Genomic DNA, 24777 nt, shown 5'->3' on the forward strand with positions numbered 1-24777 from the left:
CTCCTTCCTTCTCGTGGGACATATCTTCCCTGGGCGAGAGCACAGTTTTTGCCGAGGTCACGCTGCGTTCTGCTGAGAGAACTAATACCGGTTCAATTTATTCAATTTAAGTCAGGGTACGAGCAGAGAGTGCTCTTCAATCTCCGGCCTTGAATTTATGTATAAACTAATTAAAGTAAGCAGAGGCAGGGCCCCTGATTGAACACTCCAAATAGCCTCATTTCCTGCGGCTCTATCGATCCCACAGTTATTTGCAACTTTCCCTAAATGTTTTACTCCGAGGATAGAAAAAAAGACAGTGCAATTAAAAGGAAAACGGAGAACAGGCCTGTAGTTTTTTTCTTGTTTTTCTCCTTCTGCTGCCTTCTGATTTGGTTCTGCACACTTTCATTAGTCTTCTATGCAACATTAAATCCTCAAAGCATAGTCCAATAAAACACATGTGCGAAGAGAAGAAAACGAGAGCCCTAAATGTTCTGTCAGGTGTCTCTGCCTAATGCGGTCTAGGAACTTCTTAGTTTCTTGATCCAAACCAGATTTGGGGTAGAAACTAGAAAGTGAAAGAGTCTTAGAGTTCTGGAGTCTGTTGGGCCGTATGGTAGGCGGCCGGATGCAGGGGTTAGGTACTGGTGTTGTCTCAAGGTTTACTTTTTCCTTTGTAATCTGTTCAATCCTGTTCAATCGGTGCTAAACTTGCAGCAGAATCTGGGCTTTAATAAGGTATTACGTTACGGACAGGTGTATCCATCCACGGAGGGGGGAATGGGCAACTAGCTGGGCTATCCAGAAACAAAGCCTGTTCTCTGGGACGGGGACAGGAGACAGACATCCTCAACAGGGAGCAGAAGTTGGCATCACTCACCTGGTACATAGTACCCCTGTGAATATTCTTCTCTTCAATATGTTATTGCATTTACAATTATCTGTCAAATTTAGATTAGCTATCACATGGTTTACCATAGCTTTGCTAATGTTTTTAATAAATCAAATTCAATCAAATTTTATTGGTCACATACACATGGTTAGTAGATGTTAATGTGAGTGTAGAGAAATGCTTGTGCTTCTAGTTCCGACAGTGCAGTAATATCTAACAATTTCACAACAATTACCTAATACACACACACACGGATGGAATAAGAAAATGTACATGTAAATATAAGGATGAGCGATGGCCGCGCAGCATAGGCCAGATAAAATAGATGGTATAAAAGACAGTATATCCATATGAGATGACTAATGTAAGATACGAAACATTATTAAAGTGGCTTTTGTAAGTGTCTAGTGATCCATTTATTGAAGTGGCTAAAGATCTGAGTCTGTATGTAGGCAGCAGCCTCTCTGTGTTAGTGATGGCTATTTAACAGTCTGATGGCCTTGATAGAAGCTGTTTTTCAGTATCTCGGTCCCAGCTTTGATGCACCTGTACTGACCTCGTCTTCTGGATGGTAGTTGGATGAACAGGGAGTGGCTCGGGTGGTTGTTGTCCTTGATGATCTTTTTGGCCTTCCTGTGACATCGGGTGCTGTAGGTGTCCTGGAAGGCAGGTAGTTTGCCCCCCGGTGATGCGTTGTGCAGACCGCACCATCCTCTGGAGAGCCTTGCGGTTGAGGGCGGTGCAGTTGCCGTACCAGGCGGTGATCCAACCGAACAGTATGCTCTCAATTGTGCATCTGTAAAAGTCTTCGAAGGTTTTAGGTGACGAGCCAAATTTCTATAGCCTCCTGAGGTTGAAGAGTTGCTGTTCATTCTTCACCACAATGTCTGTATGGGTGGACCATTTCAGTTTGCCCGTGATGTATGTTCCCGGGGAACTAAAAACTTTCCACTACTGTCCCGTCGATATGGATAGGGGGGTGCTCCCACTTTAATTTTAAATTTAAATTTTACCTTTATTTAACCAGGCAAGTCAGTTAAGAACACATTCTTATTTTCAATGACGGCCTGGGAACAGTGTTTTAACTGCCTGTTCAGGGGCAGAACGACAGATTTGTACCTTGTCAGCTCGGGGGTTTGAACTCACAACCTTCCGGTTACTAGTCCAACGCTCTAACCACTAGGCTACCCTGCCGCCCCACTGCTTTCCTGAAGACCACGATCATCTCCTTTGTTTTGTTGATGTTGTGTGAGAGGTTGTTTTCCTGACACTCCGAGTGCCCTCACCTCCTCCCTGTAGGCTGTCTTGACGTTTATTGAGGACAATTGTACTTACCACAACTAGCTATGTTAAAATGAATGCAGCAAATGTATGTCACTCTGGATAAGAGCGTCTCCTAAATAACTAAAATATAAACGTAGAGTATGGTAAGGAGCACAGTAAGCCCAGTGGCAGCGGAGACCACGCTCTGATTGGCTGAGGCATAGCTGGGTCAAGGTTCACCACACATTCCAGCACAGAGACAAAGTATACTTCTTCATCTGACTGAGCAGAGTTGCTCCGTACATCAGCGCATACGGGCCACTGATGAGAAATACACAATATCAGTAAACAGCACTGCCAGCCCCCTTTACCACACAGTCTGTTTGGCTAATTCCTTTAGATTCTGCAATGCCCTCCAGTGGGTGGTGAAGACAGCCCAGTAAATCACTGGGACCGTGCTCCCACCCATCCAGGACATCTACTTGAGACCGTGCTGGAGGAGGTCCCGCAGAATTATCAAGGACCACACATACCCCAGCCACGAGCTGTTCACTTCCTTACCATCGGGGAGACTGGTCCTTCTCAACCATGCAACAAGAAAAGATAACAACATGAACATAAAGTGTGTGTGTGTGTGTGTGTTCACGCACTCACTCACCACTGGCCACGGTGCACGCTGTGTCCTCTGTTGAATTGAGTCAAATCGTTCACTGTGGACAGCCCCATCTCCTACTCCCCAACCCTTCAAATCTATTGATTTATTTATAGAATAAATCTCAAGCAAAAAGTTCATACATATTGATGCCTTTCAATCTAATCTCGTAAATGATTGAGTATGATACATTCTCTGTGTGTGCACTTACATGAAGATGTTTCGGCAGGAGCGTACGCGTGGGTGTGTACGTGCCTGTGTTTGTAAGTACAGTATGTGTTTTTGCAAGTGTGTGTGTGCGCGTCTCTCTTTCTCTCTCATTTCTCTGCTTGTCTCTTTTTCTCTGCCTCCCTCCTTACCCAGGGGCCCTAGTCACTTCCCTCTAGAGCTGCTGTGGCACTCTAATTGATTGTGCTCTTTGTCTCTGGGCTGACATGCTCTGTTCAAAGGATGGCCTCTCTCCTGGGAGACCTTTGTCTCGCCAGTAGGTAGCTCAGCCTCTTTAAAGGGCCTACCGGAGCCCAGCCAGAGGCTAATGGGCATGATTAGAGACAAAACCGGGGTGGAGAGCTGAACTGCAGACACCGCAATACTACTCCCCCTTTCTTCCTCTTGCGTGCGTGCTTGCTCTTGTTCTCTCTTTATTTTTCCCTCTATCTTTTGCTCTCTCTCTCATTCGGACTCTCCTGGATACAAATATCTGAAGTGTCTGCACTTCAAATATTGATATCTGAAGTGTCTGCCTGTCCTGGCCCATAGTCCCCCTGTCTCCCAGCACCTCAGGGATATGTGGTTCTTTTCTAAGGGAGACTGTCAGGCTTCTCCTTCTAAATGGCTTTCAAGCTACATTTTTATTATGGCTTCCGTGAGTGACCTGCCAGTTAAAGAATCAATGTGTTGCCGGTTAAGATCTGTGCCCCACTAAGATAGGCCTAGCGTAAAACTTCCATTTTTAGCCTGGGTGTTTATTTTCTTAAATCAATGAGCACAACAGGTGCTTATTAGAGACAGGCTTCTATTTGAGCCAGGTGTCTTTATCCTAATGCACACAGCTTTTGCTACTTTGCATAGTTAAATGTTTAATTCCTGCATTCACTTCCAGCGTTATACACTACCGTTCAAAAATTTGGGGTCACTTAGAAATATCCTTGTTTTTTGAAAGAAAAGCACATTTTTTGTCCATTAGAATAACATCAAATTGATCAGAAATACAGTGTAGACATTGTTAATGTTGTGAATGACTATTGTAGCTGGAAATGGCAGATTTTTTTTGTGGAATATCTACATAGGCGTACTGAGGCCCATTATCAGCAACCATCACTCCTGTTTTCCAATGGCACGTTGTTAGCTTAATCCAAGTTTATTATTTTAAAAGGCTAATTGATCATTAGAAAACCCATTTGCAATTATGTTAGCACAGCTGAAAACTGTTGTCCTGATTAAAGAAGCAATAATACTGGCCTTATTTAGAATAGTTGAGTATCAGCATTTGTGGGTTCAATTGCAGGCTCAAAATGGCCAGAAACAAAGAACTTTCTTCCGAAATTCATCAGTCTATTCTTATTCTGAGACATTGTTAAGTGACGGCAAACTTTTGAACGGTAGTATCTATGAAATCAAATCAAAGTATATTGGTCGGGTGCACAGCTTAGCAGATGTTATAGCGGGTGTAGTGAAATTCTTATGTTACTAGTTTCTAACAATGCAGTAAAATGTCAAACAAGTACACAAATAATTCAAACTTTTTTTTTTAATGTACTACAAAAAAATACAAGAAATCTCTAACGTTGGGACGAATCCAATTAACAATCCAAATAGCACTGTAACAGTAATCAAATACTTATGTCATGCAATAAAATGCAAATTAATTACTTAAAAATCATACAATGTGATTTTCTGGATTTTTGTTTTAGATTCCAGTCTCACAGTTGAAGTGAACCTTTGATAAAAATTACAGACCTCTACATGCTTTGTAAGTAGGAAAACCTGCAAAATGGGCAGTGTATCAAATACTTGTTCTCCCCACTGTACCTCCTTTTGTTTGGGCATTTGGTAAATAAATCAAATACTTGTTCTCACCACTGTACTTGTGGTGGTGGAAACATGTTTTGTCTAATGCAGCTGTATTGATCCTCTGGGCATAATAAACTTGGTTAAGCTTTCATAATGTCCGTTGAGTTTTTACTCTGAGAATTAGAACCCAACACCATGCTGGTCAAGTGTGCCTTCAATTCTAAATAAATCACTGACTGTCACCAGCAAAGCACCATCACACCACCACCTCCATGCTTCACGGTGGGAACCACACATGTGGAGATCATCCGTTCACCTACTCTGCGTCTCACAAAGATACGGCGGTTGGAACCAAAAATCTCAAATTTGGACAGATTTCCACCAGTCTAATGTCCATTGCTCATGTTTCTTGGGCCAAGCAAGTCTCTTCTTCTTATTGGTGTCCTTTAAATAGTGGTTTCTTTGCAGCAATTCGACCATGAATTCCTGATTCAAACAGTCTTCTCTGAACAGTTGATGTTGAGATGTGTCTGTTACTTGAAATCTGTGAAACATTTATTTGGGCTGCAATTGCTGAGGCTGCTAATTCTAATGAACTTATCCTTTGCAGCAAACGTAACTCTGGGTCTTCCATTCCTGTGGCAGTCCTCATGAGAGAGTTTCATCATAGCGCTTGATGGTTTTTGCGACTGCACTTAAAGAAACTTTCAAAGTTCCTGAAATTTTCCGCATTGACTGACCTTCATGTTTTAAGGTAATGATGGACTGTCGTTTCTCTTTGCTTATATGAGCTGTTCTTACCATAATATAGACGTGGTCTTTTACCAAATAGGGCAAGATGAAGGAAAAAGGAAACCGCTCACTGCTCTTGATAGTATCACTGATCTCTAATAAGCTTATGTATCAAATAGGACTATCTTCTGTATACCACACCTACCTTGTCACAACACAACTGATTGGCTCAAACTCATTAAGGAAATAAATTCCACAAATTAACTTTTAACAAGGCACACCTGTTAATTGAAATACATTCCATGTGACTCCCTCATGAAGCTTGTTGAGAGAATGCCAAGATTGCGCAAAGTTGTCATCAAGGCAAAGGGTGGCTCCTTTGAAGAATCTCAAATATAAAATATATTTAGAATTGTTTAACACTTTATGGTTACTACATCCATGTGTGTTATTTCATAGTTTTGATGTATTCACTATTATTCTACAATGTAGAAAATAGTAAAACCACCAAGACTCTTCCTAGAGCTGGCCGACATGCCAAACTGAGCAATCGGGGGGAAGGGCCTTGGTCAGGGAGGTGAACAAGAAGCCATTGGTCACTCTGACAGAGCTCTGGAGTTCCTCTGTGGAGATGGCAGAACTTTCCAGAGGGACAACCATCTCTGCAGCCCTCCACCAATCAGGCCTTTATGGTAGATTGACCAGGCGGAAGCCGTTCCTCAGCAAATGGTACGTGACAGCCCGTTTAGAGTTTGCCAAAAGGCACCTAAAGACACTCAGACCATGAGAAACAAGATTCTCTGGTCTGATGAAACCAAGATTGTCTGAATGCCGAGCATCACGTCTGGAGGAAACCTGGCACCATCCCTATGGTGAAGCATGATGGTGGCAGCATCATGCTGTGGGGATATTTTTCAGCGGCAGGAACTGTGAGACTATTCAGGATCGAGGCAAGGATGAACGGAGCAAAGTACAGAGGGATCCTTGAAGAAAACCTGCTCCAGAGTGCTCAGGACCTCGGACTGGGTCATTGCTTCACCTTCCAACAGGAAGAGGACCCTAAGGGCAAACCCAAGACAATGCAGGAGTGGCTTCGGGACAAGTCTCTGAATGTCTTTAAGTGGCCCAGCCAGAGCCCGGACTTGAACCTGATCAAACATCCTTTGAGAGAGCTGAAATGAGCTATGCAGCAATGCTCCCCATCCAACCTGGCAGAGCTTGAGAGGATCTGCAGAGAAGAATGGGAGAAACTCCCCAAATACAGGTGTGCCAAGCTTGTAGAGTCTTACCCAAAAAGACTCGAGGCTGTAATCAATGCCAAAGGTGCTTCCGTAAAGTGCCTGAATACTTAGTGGTTTGTCCTTTAAAAGTTGCAGCGTACTGCGACACAGCTTGCATAGTGCTGCAGAATTCTATGGCACATTATTTAAGTGCCAACCACTGGTACCATTAATGCTAGTTAGTGATAGTTTGACCACCAGAGGGCATCTTTGAGAAGCATTTGATAGCCTTCAATAGTGGCTGTACTAGAGAATTTAAAACCTTTTTGTAAGAACATAGTATAATGGGACTGATTTTAAGAAATGTTGCTTAATTAAATTGAATAATATCATGGTGTTTCTACTCCAAGAAAAATGAAAAACCCTCTGGGTTTCCATTAGGATGGAATGGAAAATATGGTGCTGTACAACGTGACGGTCGGGAGTAGGCTACAGTTCTGGGCTATTTAGCTAAAGAATCCCTGTGTTGTGCAGGCCCGCGGGAGACCGTGGTTCAATTCCCCGATGGGGGGGAAGGAGTAGGCTGTCCTTGTAAATAATATATTTTTCTGAACTGACTTACCTAGTTAAATAAAGGTTACACTAAGAGCATAACATTTCTACACCCTAATTGTAGTCTAACCAATACCCAAGCGGAGATTCAGTCAAATATAAATCTCATTGATTTGTTAAGACCATTCCCCATTCTTGTCTCAGAGCAGCGCGATACGGTGCTAAAAGAGTTGTAGACTATTGCTTCTGTCTTCAATATGCTCTTTAAATAAATAAGATATACACCACTTTTAGCAGCACATTACTACACACTAGTGTGGCTCATGTTGCCTACAAAAGGCTTTCAAAAAATATGACATGACTCTCCGCCAATAATTACATAGAGGATTGGAAGATTCTAAATTAAAAACCAAAAGCCACCTCATTGGTCTCCCGATGGAGGCCGGCACGGGTATCTGTAGCAACGCATATTGCATTGCGATGCGGTGACTTAGCTGCACCACTATGGAGGACCCATCCACATAGTATCAAAATACAGAGAACTGTTGGAAAAGGTATATTGTCCTGCTAATGGGCTATTATAATACTGTGCATGGTGTCCAGGTCAGGATAACCAAAAATGTATTTATTAAAGACTATCAGAAAGAATGTTGGTACTTATTTTTTTTTATCCAAAGCCATGCATGAGTGAGTCACTCAGCTTTATGTAGGTGCCGGCTATATGACTGTGCCATCAACTTGATAATAATAATGATATTTTGGAGGTTATTTCTTTTTTTTTTACGAAAGTGAGCAATTTTAATCTGAATAAAGGCTAAAATAATATTTGTAAAGGCTAAAACATTTGTTTTTTAGAGGGAGAAAAACGCTGGGCCAATTGTGCGCCACCTTATGGGACTCCCAATCACGGTCGGATGTGATGCATAATAATAGTAATATTTTTGTTGTATTACTTATTCTGTAGTTTCTGGTGGATTAAACTGAAATTGCAACCAATCACAGCCAGTTGTGATACAGCCAACCTAACTAAGAAATACATTTGATGATATAATTCTCCCCCTACCCTCCTTCTAGGCAAGTATATTGTCCAGCTACCTGCTAATAGCCATAATGGCGCTGTACAACATGACCGTGTGTGTTTTGAAAGAGTATTTTCCAGTCAGCAACAATTTGTTAACCTTCATTAGACAACTTTTTTCCAATATTTCTGTAATTCAGTGATATGTTTTCCCATAGAAATTCGTTATGAATCCATAACTAAATAAACATCGGCATTTTGAAAGAGTATTTTTATCATTATTTTATTAACGAAAACATAAAGATGCCACTTAGTTACATTGTTTTAGTTTGAACGTGCAGACTGGCACTAAGAACAGTGGGAACGTTTCCCTAGTCAGTGCTATTATTAGTGCAATGCGCCTTAGTGTTGCCACACTGGGAAGCACAGAGCGTGGTGGGGGTCTACTCCTCCACCTCCCATCCCCATGGGCTAGGTCCATCTTCTGTGCGCCGCTCTGAGGTCCATCCCATGACCCCTGCCTTCGTGCCTTGAACCTTACACGCTTTCAGTGTATACAGCTGGAGAACTGCAAGGCATTCCCATTTGGAGCCATGACCAATATATTTTGTCCTGCTAATAACAGAGTTAATAATGTATCTGTGAGAATATTCAATGGGCTTTTATATAATTCTAAATGTAATAATAATCGTTTTGTTTAAAAAATATACATATATATTTTGGAGATGATTCCGTTTTCAAATAACGTAAAATGAGCGAGGAAAAAGGCTGTTCTTAAACATGGGGTGAGATGTTGTTACTAGTTAGTAAATAAAGCCAGTTTGTTATTTGGAATTATTCATTTCTGTTTTTAGAGGGAGAGAAACAAAAACCCAGTCGAGACCGGCATGAGTAATGAACCAGCATCTGTAGCATCACAGCTTGCACTGCTATGCATTGTCTTAGACCGTTGCGACACTCATGCGCTGTACAACCTGACCGGTCAGGAGTGGGCTACAGTACTACAGTAAGAGCAAAATAATCCTAACAAAATAAAATTATAACTTTAGTGTAACAACAGTTTTAGTAAGTCATACTGAAGTCGTGCACAATTCAGGTTCTATTTAGATTAATGTTGCCCATTCATTCAGTTAGACACAGTAGGACCCAAAAGCATAATCAGTGCTCTAACTCCCCCTTGCACTGCTTCTACACCTGCATTGTTTGCTGTTTGGGGTTTTAGGCTGGGTTTCTGTACAGCACTTTGAGATATCAGCTGATGTAAGAAGGGCTATATAAATTCATTTGATTTGATTTGGTGACGCAGTGTACTGTACTAAACCACAAATCACCTCTAAGTCCTGCAGCATAATTGCAAAAATGTCTAAAAACCTGTTTTAGTAATTTTAGCCATTATGGGGTATTGTGTGTAGATTGATGTGGGGAAAAAACAGTTAATCAATTTTATAATAAGGCTGTAATGTAACAAAATGTGGAAAAAGTCAAGGGGTCTGAATACTTTGAGTGCACTGTTCATCAGTAGACATATTAGAGTGAGATATGTCAAGAATTCTGTTTTTAAATAAACGTGTGGTGTGTGTATAAACTAAATACAAAGTACAAATAATATTACAATGAGCTATGTCTGGGAAACAGGAAGTGTGTACGTGTACACTACCTGCCAAAAGTTTTAAAACACCTACTCATTCAAGGGTTTTTCTTTATTTTGAAAGTGTCTGCATTTGTTGCTGGCATGTCATGCCTAAGTTTGCTAATCTTGCCAATGAAAAACGTATTAAAGTAATTGGCAATATCAGTGGGTTTTGTGATAAATGAGCCATCTGATTCAATGAATGATGGTGTTGTGTTTGCCTTTTTTCCCAAACATTCATTTAAGGTGCTCCAAAGCTTTTTACTCTCATTATTTATATAATTTCTTTGATTCATAGTATAGTTTCAATTCCTCATCAATCCACTGGGATTGAACAGTTTATAGTCATTTTCTTGGTGCAGGCTTATTAGTAACTGGATTAAATCAAATGTATTTATATAGCCCTTCTTACATCAGCTGATGTCACAAAGTGCTGTACAGAAACACAGCCTAAAACCCCAAACAGCAAGCAATGCAGGTGTAGAAGCACAGTGGCTAGGAAAAACTCCCTAGAAAGGACAAAACCTAGGAAGAAACCTAGAGAGGAACTAGGCTATGAGGGGTGGCCAGTCCTCTTCTGGATGTGCCGGGTGGAGATTATAACAGAACATGATCAAGATATTCAAATGTTCATAAATTACCAGCATGGTCAAATAATAATAATGACAGTAGTTGTCGAGGGTGCAACAGGTCAGCACCTCGGGAGTAAATGTCATTTGGCTTTTCATAGCCGATCATTAAGAGTATCTCTACCGCTCCTGCTGACTCTAGAGAGTTGAAAACAGCAGGCCTGGGACAGGTGGCACGTCCGGTGAACAGGTCAGGGTTCCATAGCCGCAGGTAGAACAGTTGAAACTGGAGTAGCAGCACAGCCAGGTGGACTGGGGACAGCAAGGAGTCATCATGTCAGGTAGTCATGAGGCATGGTCCTAAGGCTCAGGTCCCCCGAGACATAGAAAGAGAGAATTAGAGAGAGCATACTTAAATTCACACAGGACACTGGAGAAATACTCCAGATATAACAGACTGACCCTAGCCCCCAACACAAACTACTGCAGAATAAATACAGGAGGCTGAGACAGGAGGGGTCAGGAGACACTGTGGCCCCATCCGATGAGACACCCGGACAGGCAGGTTATAACCCCACCCACTTTGCCAAAGCACAGCCCCCACACCACTAGAGAGATATCTTCAACCTCCAACTTACCATCCTGAGACAAGGCCGAGTATAGCCCACAAAGATCTCCGCCACTGCACAACCCAAAGGGGGGAGCGAACCCAGACAGGAAGATCACGTCCAGTGACTCAACCCACTCAAGTGACGCACCCCTCCTAGGGACGGCATGGAAGAGCACCAGTAAGCCAGTTACTCAGACCCTGTAATAGGGTTAGAGGCAGAGAATCCCAGTGGAGAGAGGGAAACCGGCAAGGCAGAGACAGCAAGGGCGGTTCGTTGCTCCAGTGCCTTTCCGTTCACCTTCACACTCCTGGGCCAGACTACAGTCAATTATAGGACCTACCGAAGAGATGCGTCTTCAATAAAGACTTAAAGGTTGAGACCGAGTCTTTGTCTCTCACATGGGTAGGCAGACCATTCCATAAAAATGTGTCAAGTGCAGAATCTGGTTGCTCCCCATTACACACTACAGACCAACATATATTCTTTACATAAACAACATAGGAATCACTACAAAACGTATGTATGACCTCTTATACACTAAATTAGGCCCAGCCTTTGGAACTTTGGTTTTCCTAGATATGGCTAACTATATTATGGTCACTACATCTGATGAATTTGGATACTGCTTTAAAGTAAATTTCTGCAGCATTAGTAAAGATTTGATCAATACATGTTGAGTTCATTCAAGTGCTGTTTGTAACTACCCTGGTAGGTTGACTGATAACCTGAACCAGATTGCAGGCACGGGTTACAGTTTGAAGCTTTTTCTTGAGTGTGCAGCTTGATGAAAGCCAGTCAATATTGAAATCATCCAGAAAATATACACCTCTGTTTATCTCATACATTATCAAGCATTTCACACATGTTATCCAGATATTGACTCTTAGCACATGGTGGGCTATAGCAGCTTCCCAAAACATTGGGCTTCAGGTGAGGCTGATGAACCTATAGCCATATTACTTCAACATTATTTAACACGATATCTTCTCTAAGCTTTAACGGAAAGTGGTTCTGAATATAAACAGCAACACCTCCACCATTGGCATTACTGTATTTTCTGTAGATGTAACAACCATGTATTGCTACCACTATCATCAAAGGTATTATCTTAGTGAGTTTCAGAGATTGTCAGAATGTTACTAGCAAATGATTGATTTGATGAACCTTGTTTCCTAAGCTACATATGTTAATGTGGGCTATATTTAGCACTTCTGGGATGCATGGTTGTTTTCATTGCTTTACTGGGAAGCTTAGCATAAGTAGACATGCTCATGTTATTTATGTTAGTGGCGGGTGAGCTGCACACAATGGACTTCATGCTAGGGCACACCGACTCAGTTCTAACAGTATAACTGGTTCAAAGGTACATGATTACTGCATACAAAAGCTGTAAAATCAGCAGAGGCATTCAGGGCAGTTAGATGGAAATATATTAGGTTACTTACATTGTGTCTACCATTGCCCCTGGGATAATGTACGTTTGCTGAAGCATTATGACAACTCAGCGACACTGGTAGGGATTAACTGAACTGGGTTTGGGTCATTGATATGTCATTATCTCAACACAGCTGTATAATCCTGTGAAAGGATCCTGGAACCTAAAAGATTTGGGTAGATCCCATCCTCTTTTTAAAACAAGCTTTGTTTCCAGAAGGTATCAAAATTGCCTATAAATGTTACCTCAACAGAGCTGCAATAGTCAAGTAGCCAGTTATGAAGGGATAAAAGTCTGCTGAACCGTTCAATGCCACAATTTAGAGAGGACAGAGGGCCAGATATTATGGGCCTCTGTTGGTGTCAAGCAGACACCCAATTAGTTCTTTAAAATCCATCTTCAACTGTTCTGAGTTGACCTTCATGATGTCATTGAATACCACATGAACTATGATAGACTCACTTTCCTGATGCAGGTTTAAAATGTTTGGGAGCAGCTTATTGATGACCTGTACTCATGCTCTTGGATACATTTTTGCTCCAGGGACTGAGACATTTCTCACAATTGAACTGCCCAATACAATGCAAGTGGATGGAGAAATCCGCCCATTCCTAACCCTCAAACTATTTGTGGAACCTTTCACGGGCCCACGAGAAGCAGGATGGCGTGCTCCTGCAGCTCCCGGTGATAGGTCCAGACCTCCCACAGCAGGCAAAGCCCCATCAGATCCAGAGAGAGGCAAAGGAACCCAACACGATGATGAAGTCTCTGTTGGAGTCAGCATAGTTGGAGTCAGCACAATTGTCGCAGACACAGGCTTTCCCAGCGATGAAGGCGCAGGTAGACTAGGCACTAGGGCGGTGAAGCTGTTCATGTCGATCTGCCCCAGCTTCTCGCAGATACTATAGTCTGCCTTTGGTTTCCACAACTTGGGACATAGTACCAGCGCTGATTGGAACAATCCTCTTGCTGTTCTCCGTCTACTCCACTACAAGATGGAGGAGGAGATGCAAATGGAGATTACTTCCTTGGCAGACAAGTTCCAGGTAGCACAGGCCATTCGGACAGGGACAGTTGACAAGGCAAAGACATCCATCAAGCCCGAGTGGCGTCCAGCCACGGGAGTTGAGAACAGGAAAGTTCCAATTTGCGTTTTCCCTATAAGTTCACGCAGAATTGAAATTTGCTTGCTCAGGATAGCAACCTCATTCCTGTAATCCTCAGCAAAAAATTGCAGCATTGAACTCTGGATTGTCAATAGCATCCCGGATAAGAGCGTAATAAACACAGCTTCTACAGCGCTGGAAACGTTTGTAAGCTATTCCAGGCAAAGCGGGCTCCATTGCAACCTAGCTAACTACCTGGCTGGGTAACTAGCTAGCCGTCTAGTTGGTAAACATCCAGTCCAAACCAGCAGGTTTTGACACACACTTATGAACAAAATAAAACTTCAGAAACGACATGCCGTAAGAACAGGTCAAGGCGGAGGATGTATCCAAGTTTGTGACAGAAATGAGCTTGCAGGGCACTATGGTGTTAAAAGCTGAGCTAGAGTCGATGAACATCATTCTCACGTAGGTATTCCTCTTGTCCAGGTGGGATAGAGTGTTGTGCAATGGCGATTGCATCATCCGTGGATCTGTTGGGGTGGTATGCAAATTGAAGTGAGTTAAGGGTGTTGTATGTATAGTTAAGGTGATATGGTCCTTGACTTTCAAAGTACTTCATGATCACAGAAGTGAGTGCTACCGGGCCGGCAGCTTTGCTTGGGTTAACACACTTGAACGTCCTACTCACGTTGGCTACAGAGATTGGGAGCCCGCAGTCGTCGTGAGCAGCGGGGGCAATGTTGGTGACTCAGTGTTGTTTTCCTCGAAGCAGGCAAAAAATGTCGTTTTGCCTCTTTGATTGTCTTGCGGAGGTCGTAGGTGGTCTGTTTGTATGGGTACGTTTCCAGTTACCTTGCCGTGGTTAAATGCGTGTGGTTCGCACTTTCAGTTTCTTTGGTAATGCTGCCATCTAGCTGTGGTTTTTGTTTTGGGTATGTTCTAATAGTCACTGTAGAAACAACATTCTCTATGCACTTTCTGATGAACCCAGAGACAGAGTCAGTGTGTTCGGCGATGTTATTCTCAGAGGCGGCCTGAACATATCCTAGTCTGCGTGATCAAAACATTTCTGTAGCATGGATTCCGATTGGTCAGACCAACGTTAAACAGACATTACCATGGTTGCCTCCTGTTTCAGGAGTATTTTCCTTAAATTTCCTTTGTTAAAGTCCCCGGCTAAAACAAATGCAGTATATGCTTTTTCCAATTTGTTCAAAGTCCCATGTTATTCTTTGAATGCCAGCGTGGTGTCAGCTTGTGGGGAGATATACACAGCCATGATCCAAACAGCTGTGAATTCTCTCGGGAGATAATGGGGTCGGCATTTATCGTAAGGTATTCCAGGTCAGGGGAACAGAAACTCTTAAGGCGTTTGTGCGTTCTTACAATCACACAATGAGTTGTTGATCATGAAACATACTACTCCGCCTTTGTTTTTCCCCTGTCCTCGCAATGTTTGGAAAACTTAGCAGGCTGTATAGCCTGATCAGGCACCTCCCCTGACATTCAAGTCTCTGTAAGGCATATTATATTAGTCACTCGTATCTCTCTGGTAGGAAATCCGCACTCTGGACAATAAATGTTCCGAGCTCAGAGACTGCACATTAGCAAGTATTGGACTAGGAAGCGTAGGGTGGTTTACCCTTTTCCTTAATGGGTCTAGTACTCTAGCTCACCTTTCCCTTGTCCAGAAGTGCTTTTCCATCATAGGAAATAATACTAGAAACTTTCTGATCAAATAACGTTAAAAAAAATCATACTAAAATAACCTAAGGACTGCAAAGTTGGTTGGGAGCTAGCAACAGAGCGACCATCATTGGCGCTCTGTGAATTGGGAGGGTGAGATTGAGATTACTTTTAGATACCGTATGATGTAGGTTATCTGTCCTCATCCTACTGACAATGGAGTGGAATGGCTATGTCACATTACAGTACAGGGATTGCACGTGTACTTCTCTCTATTACCAGCAGGGAGAAGTCTCTCTCCCCTTTCTCTACCTCACCCCCCTCTTTCTTTCACACTCTTTCCCTCTCATACGGTCCCTCTGTCTCTCTGATAGCCAGTGTTGGCTTTTACCAGAAAATATGCGTGGATCTGGGGTGTTTAAACACGCAGCCGAGCTTTCAGGAGCTGGCAAATCATCTGGCGACCCCAATCAACTGGCATTGAATGCAGCTAGCTAGTTTAGCCTACTCAAACACAAGGCTCAAACAGAGAGGGATGCTATGTTAGCTAGCTGGCTATGTCTATCCAACATTGGAACTCTTCCAAATCAAGGTGATTGATTGCCTTGTTTTCCCTGGCTGGCACAGTTTGTGTGTTTTAGAGTTGTGTCCAGCCTCTCCTCCTCTCACATCCCACAGGGTCCCCTCATCATTACGCCCCCCCACACACACAAAATTGAAATGTTGCCTCTAAACTCTGAAACACCAGGAAAGCCGCAGAGCCTGGTTATTGGGTCTGGCTTTGCTATTGTACCAGAAGCAGTCACAGTTGGCCATGAGTGTGAATTATTTATTGATTATAGTGCCAGAACCTGATCTTCAGATGCAGTTGCGTTCACATACATATACAGTGTTTCTATGCCATTTTGCAGACGTTTTTATCCAAAGCGACTTAGTCATGCTAGCTTACATTTTACGTATGGGTGGTCCCGAGAATCAAACCAACTACCCTGGCATTACATGTCCCATGCTCTACCAATCGAGCTACAAAGGACCACTTGTAAACATATTGAGTCTGTCAAAGCCCGTTAATCAAAGAGTATTAAGAGTGAATGGTAGAGCTTGAGCTGTCACTGGAATCGGGCTTCTGGGTACCCTGTGTTTTGTGTGTGCGCGCAAGGCCAAGCAGGTGTCAGGCTACAGTGCACAGGTGGGATGTGTTGAAAGTACAGTTCTGGGTGCCGAAGTGGAGAGGCCTGATTACAGTACAACAACAGGCAAGGCAAGGCAAGGTGACCTGGAGCAGTTTATTTGCACACAGGGAGTTGTGGATTCTGGCTATTTTCCCTCTCTCGTTCATCACCCTTCTCAATCACCCTCTGTCCATTTCTCTTTCCCTTGTCTGCCCTCTCGCTCATTTTTTGCTCCATATCTGTCCCCCTGACACCCTCTCTCGCTCATGATGGATTGTTTCCATCTCTTTCTTCATCTTTTGTCCCTTTCTGCAACACACTCTATCCCTCTCCCTCCTCCTCTCTTTCCCTGTCCCATTCTCCTTACACTGGCATGCCTCTCTTCTTCTCTCCCGTGCGATGTGCTTTAGAGAGGGCAGCCTTCCCTATCTCCTTGGAGCAGGCGTGAGAGACCGGACACACTCTCCTCGACCCATGGTCCTTGGGAATAAACCTACCCAAATGTCATGCTGTTCTTAACCCAAAGTGAAATCAAACCCCAGACATCCTCCTCATTATCTTCCCTGAGCCACCGCAGCGCACCGCACTACCAAATATTCATACCGAAAACTTTATCAAAGCCAATAACACAGATCTTTCTCCGCCTTCGTCTCTCCTCTTGCTCTGTCTGGAGCAGCAGGGGAGGGAAGAACGTGTGTCTCTCACTCATTCCATGTGAGGGAAAGAAAGGAGGAGGAAGAAGTTGTCCTGTTTCACTGAATTGGGACAGAGTAGGTTCTAAATATGCTGGGAAGAGAAGACATTGTGTCCTCGTCTCCTTTGATTCACTGTTGCCAGAGCCGAGTCTCAATAGATAAGGTGACATTCACACTGGCTCTCTCTCGTGCGCTCTCTCGCTCTCTCTCGTGCGCTCTCTCTCGTGCGCTCTATCGCTCTGTCTCTGTCTCTCTCGCTCTCTCTCACTCTCTCTCTCGCGCGCTCTCTCGCGCGCTCTCTCGCTCGCTCTCTCGCGCGCTCTCTCGCTCTGTCTCTCTCGCTCTGTCTCTGTCCCTCTCTCTCGTGCGCTCTCTCGCTCTGTCTCTGTCGCATGCTCTCTTTCTCACACACACTTTTTCTTGTTCCACATATGAACACTTCCATACCCAACGTCACCAGTATTGCACACACCTTAAACATCATAAGTCCTTGCTAGGGCTTTTCCATGGCAAATAAAGCTTGGGAAATAAATACATATGGTGTTTTTCTTCTCTCAATGGCAAAATGTAATTTAAATGGAGTTTGATGGCGCATGGCTCTACATTGATTGGCACCCAGTTGTGATGTTGGATCCAGCAGTGGGCAGAAGATCTAATTTAACCAGACAGACACATACTGAAGTAATTAGAGGCACTTTCGTGCTGACAGTGGAGAAGGGCCAATTATGTTTTGTTAGCCAGGCAAGCAGGGCAGGGTGCTAGCTATCAGGCTGCATTGTGTTGTGTAACCAGCCAGTATCTTTTAATTAGCAGCTGAGTAAGTCTGAGGGAAGAACCAACCAGGAGCAGCACACAGCGAGCAGTAGTTATGGACAGAGCCAGGACTAGGATCTCACTGCCCCAGGGCTTTGCCTTTTACTTCGGCCGGTCGAGTGCACACATACACACTCGCGCACACACACACACACACACACACACACACACACACACACACACACATACACAACCTTGATTGGAGATGCAGGCTGAATTAGATTGCGTCTCCCAGATGACCTTAAGCCAGTGGCTGTAACGGAGGAGACAATTGTTAATGCCCTCGTCACGCTCTCTCTCTAGCGCTGTCGCTCCCTCACTTCCTCTCTCTAGCGCTGTCGCTCCCTCACTTCCTCTCTCTAGCACTATCGCTCCCTCACTTCCTCTCTCTAGCGCTATCGCTCCCTCACTTCCTCTCTCTAGCACTATCGCTCCCTCACTTCCTCTCTCTAGCTCTTGCTATCTCACTTCCTCTCTCTAGCTCCCTCACCTCCTCTCTCTAGCTTTATTGCTCCCTCACTTCCTCTCTCTCTCTCGATCACTTTCTCTCTCTAGCTCTCGCTCCCTCACTTCCTCTCTCTCTCACTCCTCAGTACGCTCATTCTGAGAGGGAAGCCTTCAGATTTTCTTGCACTCGTTAAACTAGAAAAGGCCCAAGGTGCATATCTGTCTGTCATTAATATGCCCTCTTTCCCTGCTCCTTTTCTCTCCTACGCTCATCCCTCTCACTCTCTCTTTCCTTCTCTCTATCCTAGCCACAGCTGCCAAAGTTCCCAGTGGCCCCCGTCGTCTCTGTCCCCCCTCCGTTGGCTTCCAGAGCACCTGTGTACCCTGCTGATCAAAGACCCCCTGACGCCAATGTCTTCAAAAGCAAAGAGCCCCCCTCTTCCTCCCTCCTGCTACCCACCTCCTCATCCTCCTCTACCTCCAGAAGACCGGAGAAGGAGCGGGACAGAGCGAAAGGAGACAGAGACAAGAAGAAGAAGAAACACAAGAAGAGGTCACCGGCGAGATCGCGGTCTCGCTCCAAGTCGCGGTCCAAAACCAAGCACGCCCTGCCCAGCGCCTACAAAACAGTCCGCGGGTTTAGGTGAGTGGTCCAGCCCCTATCCACAAAATAAACTCTCTCTCTCATCACAACATGGCCTTTACACTGGAATAGGTGTTGTCATTTGGCCTGAGGCTCAGACATTTGAACATAATTCATTAACAGTACCTGATGCCTCTACCTTGCCTACTGCCTAATGAAGGAAGTGGCTTTCTGGCTGGCAGTATTCTTTTGCAGCGGCTTCACTATAGTGTGTCGGCTTCCTCTCTCTGTTTCCCGATGCCTCCACACACACTCCAAGTTTTTCATCTCAATTGTTTTCTCCCCCTCCTCTCACTCTTTTTGGAAATCACGGCCAGTTTGTCATTATCAGCGGCTGGAGTTGCTGTAATTATGCCTCGTGTCATTCTGACAAGCCTTAATGTCATTTCTCTGAGATTTAATCGTTTCTGCCCGAGGTTTTAAATCACTTACAGTATGTGAATTAAAGGGCTTAGATTGAGAAGGGGGCCTCTGCTGAGCCTCGTGTCAGAGATTTCACTCCTCTAATGTGCAAGCACGCCAAATTTCATCCCTTAATCTTCTTTTTTTTCTCCTCGACTGAGAAAGTCAAATAAAATATAGAAATCTTGGTTGCGGGAGAGTGAAATGGATCCCTGATCATGACCAGTCACAGAATCAGTCAGCGTTTTGATTTGTGTTGGGAGGCTGGAAGAGGTTATGAGCTTCGAACCTTTTACAGCGTAAAATAAATATCAATCCCCAGCATCTTCCTTCCTAATCCTGAGAATGATGTCCTGGGAATGGAGCCTTCCTGCAGGTGGCTAGCTGGCTGCATATATGTTTTTGTGTATCCCAAGTAGCACCCTGGGAAAAAGTTGTGCACTGTTTAGGGAATAGGGCCCTGGTCAAAAGTAGTGCACTATATAGGGAATAGGGTGTCCTTTGAGAGGCAGCCTGTCTGTCTGGGTCTCGGGGGTGACAACCGAGTTAAGCTGGCAGCTCACTCTCCTCGTGTCCTTTCTCCCCCTCCTCTCCAGCTCTGTTAGTGACACGCTGAGTGCTGTCAGATACTGAAAGGATTACACACACACGCATGTCTCTGACCCTGTCATAACTGTCCATCACACTCATACAGAGAGGATATTGGTGTCATGCTGCTCGACACCATTAGCCCTTAGCAGTCCAATGGACCTCGCTCTCTCTCTCTCTCCCCCCCTTCCTTCCTTGTGGTTAATAAGGACCCTGGCTGTGACACGGGGGGAGTTTCCCTCCTCGTTAACTCATCAGCTGCTCGTCATTAACTGGCCTACTGCTTTCCCACCATCTCCCTTTATCTCTCTCTTCCCCTCCTCCTACCTACCCCTCCCTCCTCCTCTCTGTCCAGCATCTGCATCCTGTCTTAGTCTCAAGGTCAACTCTGTCCTGTCAGCCCTCTGACATTGTCTGTAGTCATTGACAGGTCTGTCCTGCCCCCATGCTTAGCCCCTGCACCCTTGCTCCACCTCTGGGGGTTTAATTGGGGCCCTTTGCCCCGGGGGAAGTCTAAGATCATTACCAGTGGAGTGTAGAGGCTCCCGTGGGCCCATGAAGGGCCAGGATGGGGTTAACAACATCCATACAGGACAGATGATAAGGTAGGAGATTTGGGGATGGATGGGAAAGAGCAGCCACTACGAGTCCTAAGGATGCATCCCAAATGACAACCTATTCCCTATAGGCCCTGATCAAAGTAGTGCACTATAAAGGGTAGTGACGTTTGGGGTATAGTCTCGATGTGGACAGAACTCATCCAATTTGCTCTTTAAAGAGTCTCTTTGATGGAGGTTTGGAGTCATTGATCATATGCTCTGGTACTCTGCTCAGGCTAAGTGGATGTAGATTTTCCCCTGAATTTTAAATGACCCTCTACCCCTTCCTCTGACAACTTCCTTTTTGCTCACTTTGTGACCTCTTCAGCCCCTATGGCAGAGGATGACCTCTCTATTTGTGTTTATCCTTGGGCCAAATTGGCTTTCGTCCAGCGGTCCACTGTGTCCCCGGCTGCAAAGTACTTTTTAAACGGCTCCATTAGATCACGTTTTCATCTGCGTGTGGCCAGTTTGTGTGTGTGCGTTAAATATGTTTCTCTGTGGCTCAGTGAGAGTGGATCCAGACATGCACGCTGGTGTTCTTAAATAAACGCTCATTTGTAGCTGGTTGGAGGGGGTTGTTGCCTTTAAATCAGGGGAAATGTGATTGTTTTTGTTATTATTGTGTGAGTCATTTGGTGTGGTTGTTGCTCTTGGCAGTGGGATGTGAAACGGCTGAATCACCATGGTACTGGCGTAATGGCTGTCCTGTATTATAAAGAGGGAGAGAGGGGAGCCTGTGATTTAACCACTCTGTAGACACTCAGGTTGCGCCTCAAATTGCAACCTATTCCTTATATCTCAGTTCACTGGTCACGATGGCAACACCCACCCGTAGCACGCGCTCCAGCAGGAGTATCTAACTGATCATCCCTAAAGCCAACACCTCATTTGGCCGCCTCTCGTTCCAGTTCTCTGCTGCCTGTGACTGGAACAAATTGCAAAAATCGCTGAAGTTGGAGACTTTTATCTCCCTCACCAACTTCAAACATCTGCTATCTGAGCAGCTAACCGATCGCTGCAGCTGTACATAGTCTATCGGTAAATAGCCCACCCATTTTTACCTGCCTCATCCCCATACTGTTTTTATTTATTTACTTTTCTGCTCTTTTGCACACCAATATCTCTACCTGTACATGACCATCTGATCATTTATCACTCCAGTGTTAATCTGCAAAATTGTAATTATTCGCCTACCTCCTCATGCCTTTTGCACACAATGTATATAGACTCCCCTTTTTTCTACTGTGTTGACTTGTTAATTGTTTACTCCATGTGTAACTCTGTGTTGTCTGTTCACACTGCTATGCTTTATCTTGGCCAGGTCGCAGTTGCAAATGAGAACTTGTTCTCAACTAGCCTACCTGGTTAAATAAAGGTAAAATAAAAAATATATAGTGCAGTACTTTTGACCAGAGCTTTGTACACTCTATAAGGAATAACGGACCATTTAGAACACAGCCATTGACATTTACATAGTGGCCTCTTGTCCTCCCTTAATATGTCCAATCTAATGGAGAGTGACCTTAACTGGAGCAACAGAGGGTAAGAAGTACAATTTAACTTAGTTTTTTAACCAAATCTGTATTTTGGATGTTATAGAAGTTACCAGACACTTTTTTGCGGGTGCGATTTGGTTTTGAGAAACGTACCCCACCAGCGATAGACTTCCTCATGCTCATTCTGCAGTTTCAGGGGCACAGATAAAATATGAACAAAGGCTCCAACAACAGCCAGCCACTACTTCTCTGCGTAGCCCACGCATGTGCACACACAAAAAATATCACTTGAGTCCAACAAAATAGAATATTATAACGTTGTGGATGAAGTTCAGAATGACACAATGTCGTGTGTACAACGTCTAGAGACCTGCATCGTTGCCGTTTCTAAAAGGACATATTTGGTTGTTTTTGGAACCTTTGTCAATGCTTTATCTGTGCCCCTGCAACTGCAGGACAAGCTTGTGGAAGTCTATCGATGGTGGGGTAAGTTTCTCAAAACCAAGTGAAATCACAGAAAATTGACCGGGCACTTCCATAACATGCTATTTACTACCAAAATACAGATGTGGTTAACCCTTTAGACCGGAATAGAATTCCAGAATGCTGCTGTAGATTGTCTTGAAAATGATCAGTAATCTCATTTTGTCACACATTTAAAACAGACAGACATAACTCAAAAACATAGAACAAATTACAAGTTTTAGTTTTAAAGAACACAACCTCAATAGAAAAAACACTTTTGTCTTCCATTGTCTAAAGACACGATCAAAAAACAATTAACACTCAACACAACAACAAAAAACTAGAATACATTTGGCTAAATGGCTTACTCAGAATGTACCAAGTATAATATATTATACTTATAAATATGATTTACATTCAAATAAAAATGTTTTCCAAAATGTGAACAGAGGACTATATTCAGAAAGTATTTCAAAACCCACACAAAGTAGGCTATGTAAAAATGCAAACAGCTATTCAGAAACTATTTCAAAATGTAGATTGAGAGACAAAAAATGTAGAAATAGTAACCTGCATTGACAATAATTCACTGAATGCAACAAGTATTAGATCAAGTCATATAGAGAAGGTACAAACACAACTGTTAGAGACCATTTTCCCATATTTCACACTGCCACTTTAGTGTTTGCATTTAGCCTACAATATCTCATGGTACTGCTGGAAGCACGGCACTTTTCTTGCCTGACAGACTAACTAGTAATAGCAAGCAGCTTGGGCCATTTCCATATGAATTATATCGGTAGAAACAAGACAAAACAACCAACAGCCTAACATGGCAACTATTTCCATGAGACACAGAGCAATCATTCAAGCTTCATCTCTGATGTGCTTGCCAAGTGATCATGACAGGACTTGCTAATCGGACAGCTATTCCCCAAGTTTCACAGCATCTAACATCGACAGCACCAAACATATCTGCTCTTTACTTATTTTCACTCACCTCGACATCACTTTTCAAAGTGCAAGGACGTGTCTGAATCCGTATCACCAACCACTATACTATAGATACTATAGATCTACTATAGATACAGCCTCTGTCACAGTGAAAACGTTTTCTGCTTCGGCGCTTTCATTTTGACTAATGAAGTTTTAAAATAATCTAATGATATTCTGTTTCCTGTTTCTGGTTGATGATAACAGCTACGTGAATACAACAGCAGGTTGTTTGCAAGTTCACTTTGCGATATAGAAACATATAGTATTGTTTGAAAAACAAGGCCGTTCGCGACCGCTATATATATATTTTTTTTTTACGCCAGTCGATGGCCGCTATGGGTTCTGAAGAGTAAACAAGTGAAAAGTGGTAAACTCTACTTAATAAGTGGAGATTTTTTCCTTTGCTCTCCATCTCAATATAGTAACTATGAGCACACCCATGAACAGTACTCTGATTGGTAATAATACTGAGAGGTGGGTAGAGCAGTTGAGGTCAGAGTACAGGGCATGGGGGCAGTTAGGTGGCCAGGGAATAGGCTGGGGCGTGGAAGGTCAGCCCCAGAGACCAGCTGCTGGTTAAAGCAGCAGATTGTCAAAAATTGGCAATTTCCCTGCGATTGAGTATTTCACACCCTCCATCTCTCCTCAGTGGTCTCAGTGCTTCACCACTAGAGAAAAGCTAGTTTGGCCTCAGGCACTGGGGAAAATACTGCATATTTCAGTTTTTTATGTTGCTTTGAGTTTTCCTCTCCGTCCTTCCATCTGTGTTCCCTCTTCTCACCTCTCCCTCTTTCTTTCTCTCTCACTCCCCCCCTTCTCTTCTCCCCCCTGTCTCTCTCTCCCTCCCATCTCTGTGTTCATCTCTCATTCCCTGTGTCTGTCTGCAGGTCTCGTTCCAGGTCCCCTGGGAGGAAGAACAGGGGGGACAGCAGGGCTCGCTCGTCTGAGAGGAGGGGTGAGGAGAGGGAGCGCTACGGCCCTGCTGCCTGTCGCCTTGGCAACAACCTCGCTCTGCCCAGGAGGCACCCCAGATCCAGGTAGATAGGGCTGGGAACCTTGGAAACAGTCATGAAGGGGGAATAGTGGGACAATGC

At 43.9% G+C, this 24777-nt stretch overlaps 1 protein-coding gene across 3 annotated transcripts in view; it reads left to right on the forward strand.

The window, feature by feature from the left end:
- sfswap (splicing factor SWAP) overlaps positions 1–24777 on the forward strand; it is a 139734-nt gene that overhangs the window by 100799 nt on the left and 14158 nt on the right. For all 3 annotated transcript variants that reach the window (XM_024382237.2, XM_024382238.2, XM_024382239.2), the window contains exons 14-15: positions 18800–19134; positions 24571–24720. In XM_024382237.2, the coding sequence (XP_024238005.1) occupies positions 18800–19134; positions 24571–24720 (485 nt within the window). The remainder of the gene's footprint in view (positions 1–18799; positions 19135–24570; positions 24721–24777) is intronic.

The sequence above is a fragment of the Oncorhynchus tshawytscha genome, linkage group LG20 (assembly GCF_018296145.1).
Source record: "Oncorhynchus tshawytscha isolate Ot180627B linkage group LG20, Otsh_v2.0, whole genome shotgun sequence".
Taxonomy (NCBI): Eukaryota; Metazoa; Chordata; class Actinopteri; order Salmoniformes; family Salmonidae; genus Oncorhynchus; species Oncorhynchus tshawytscha.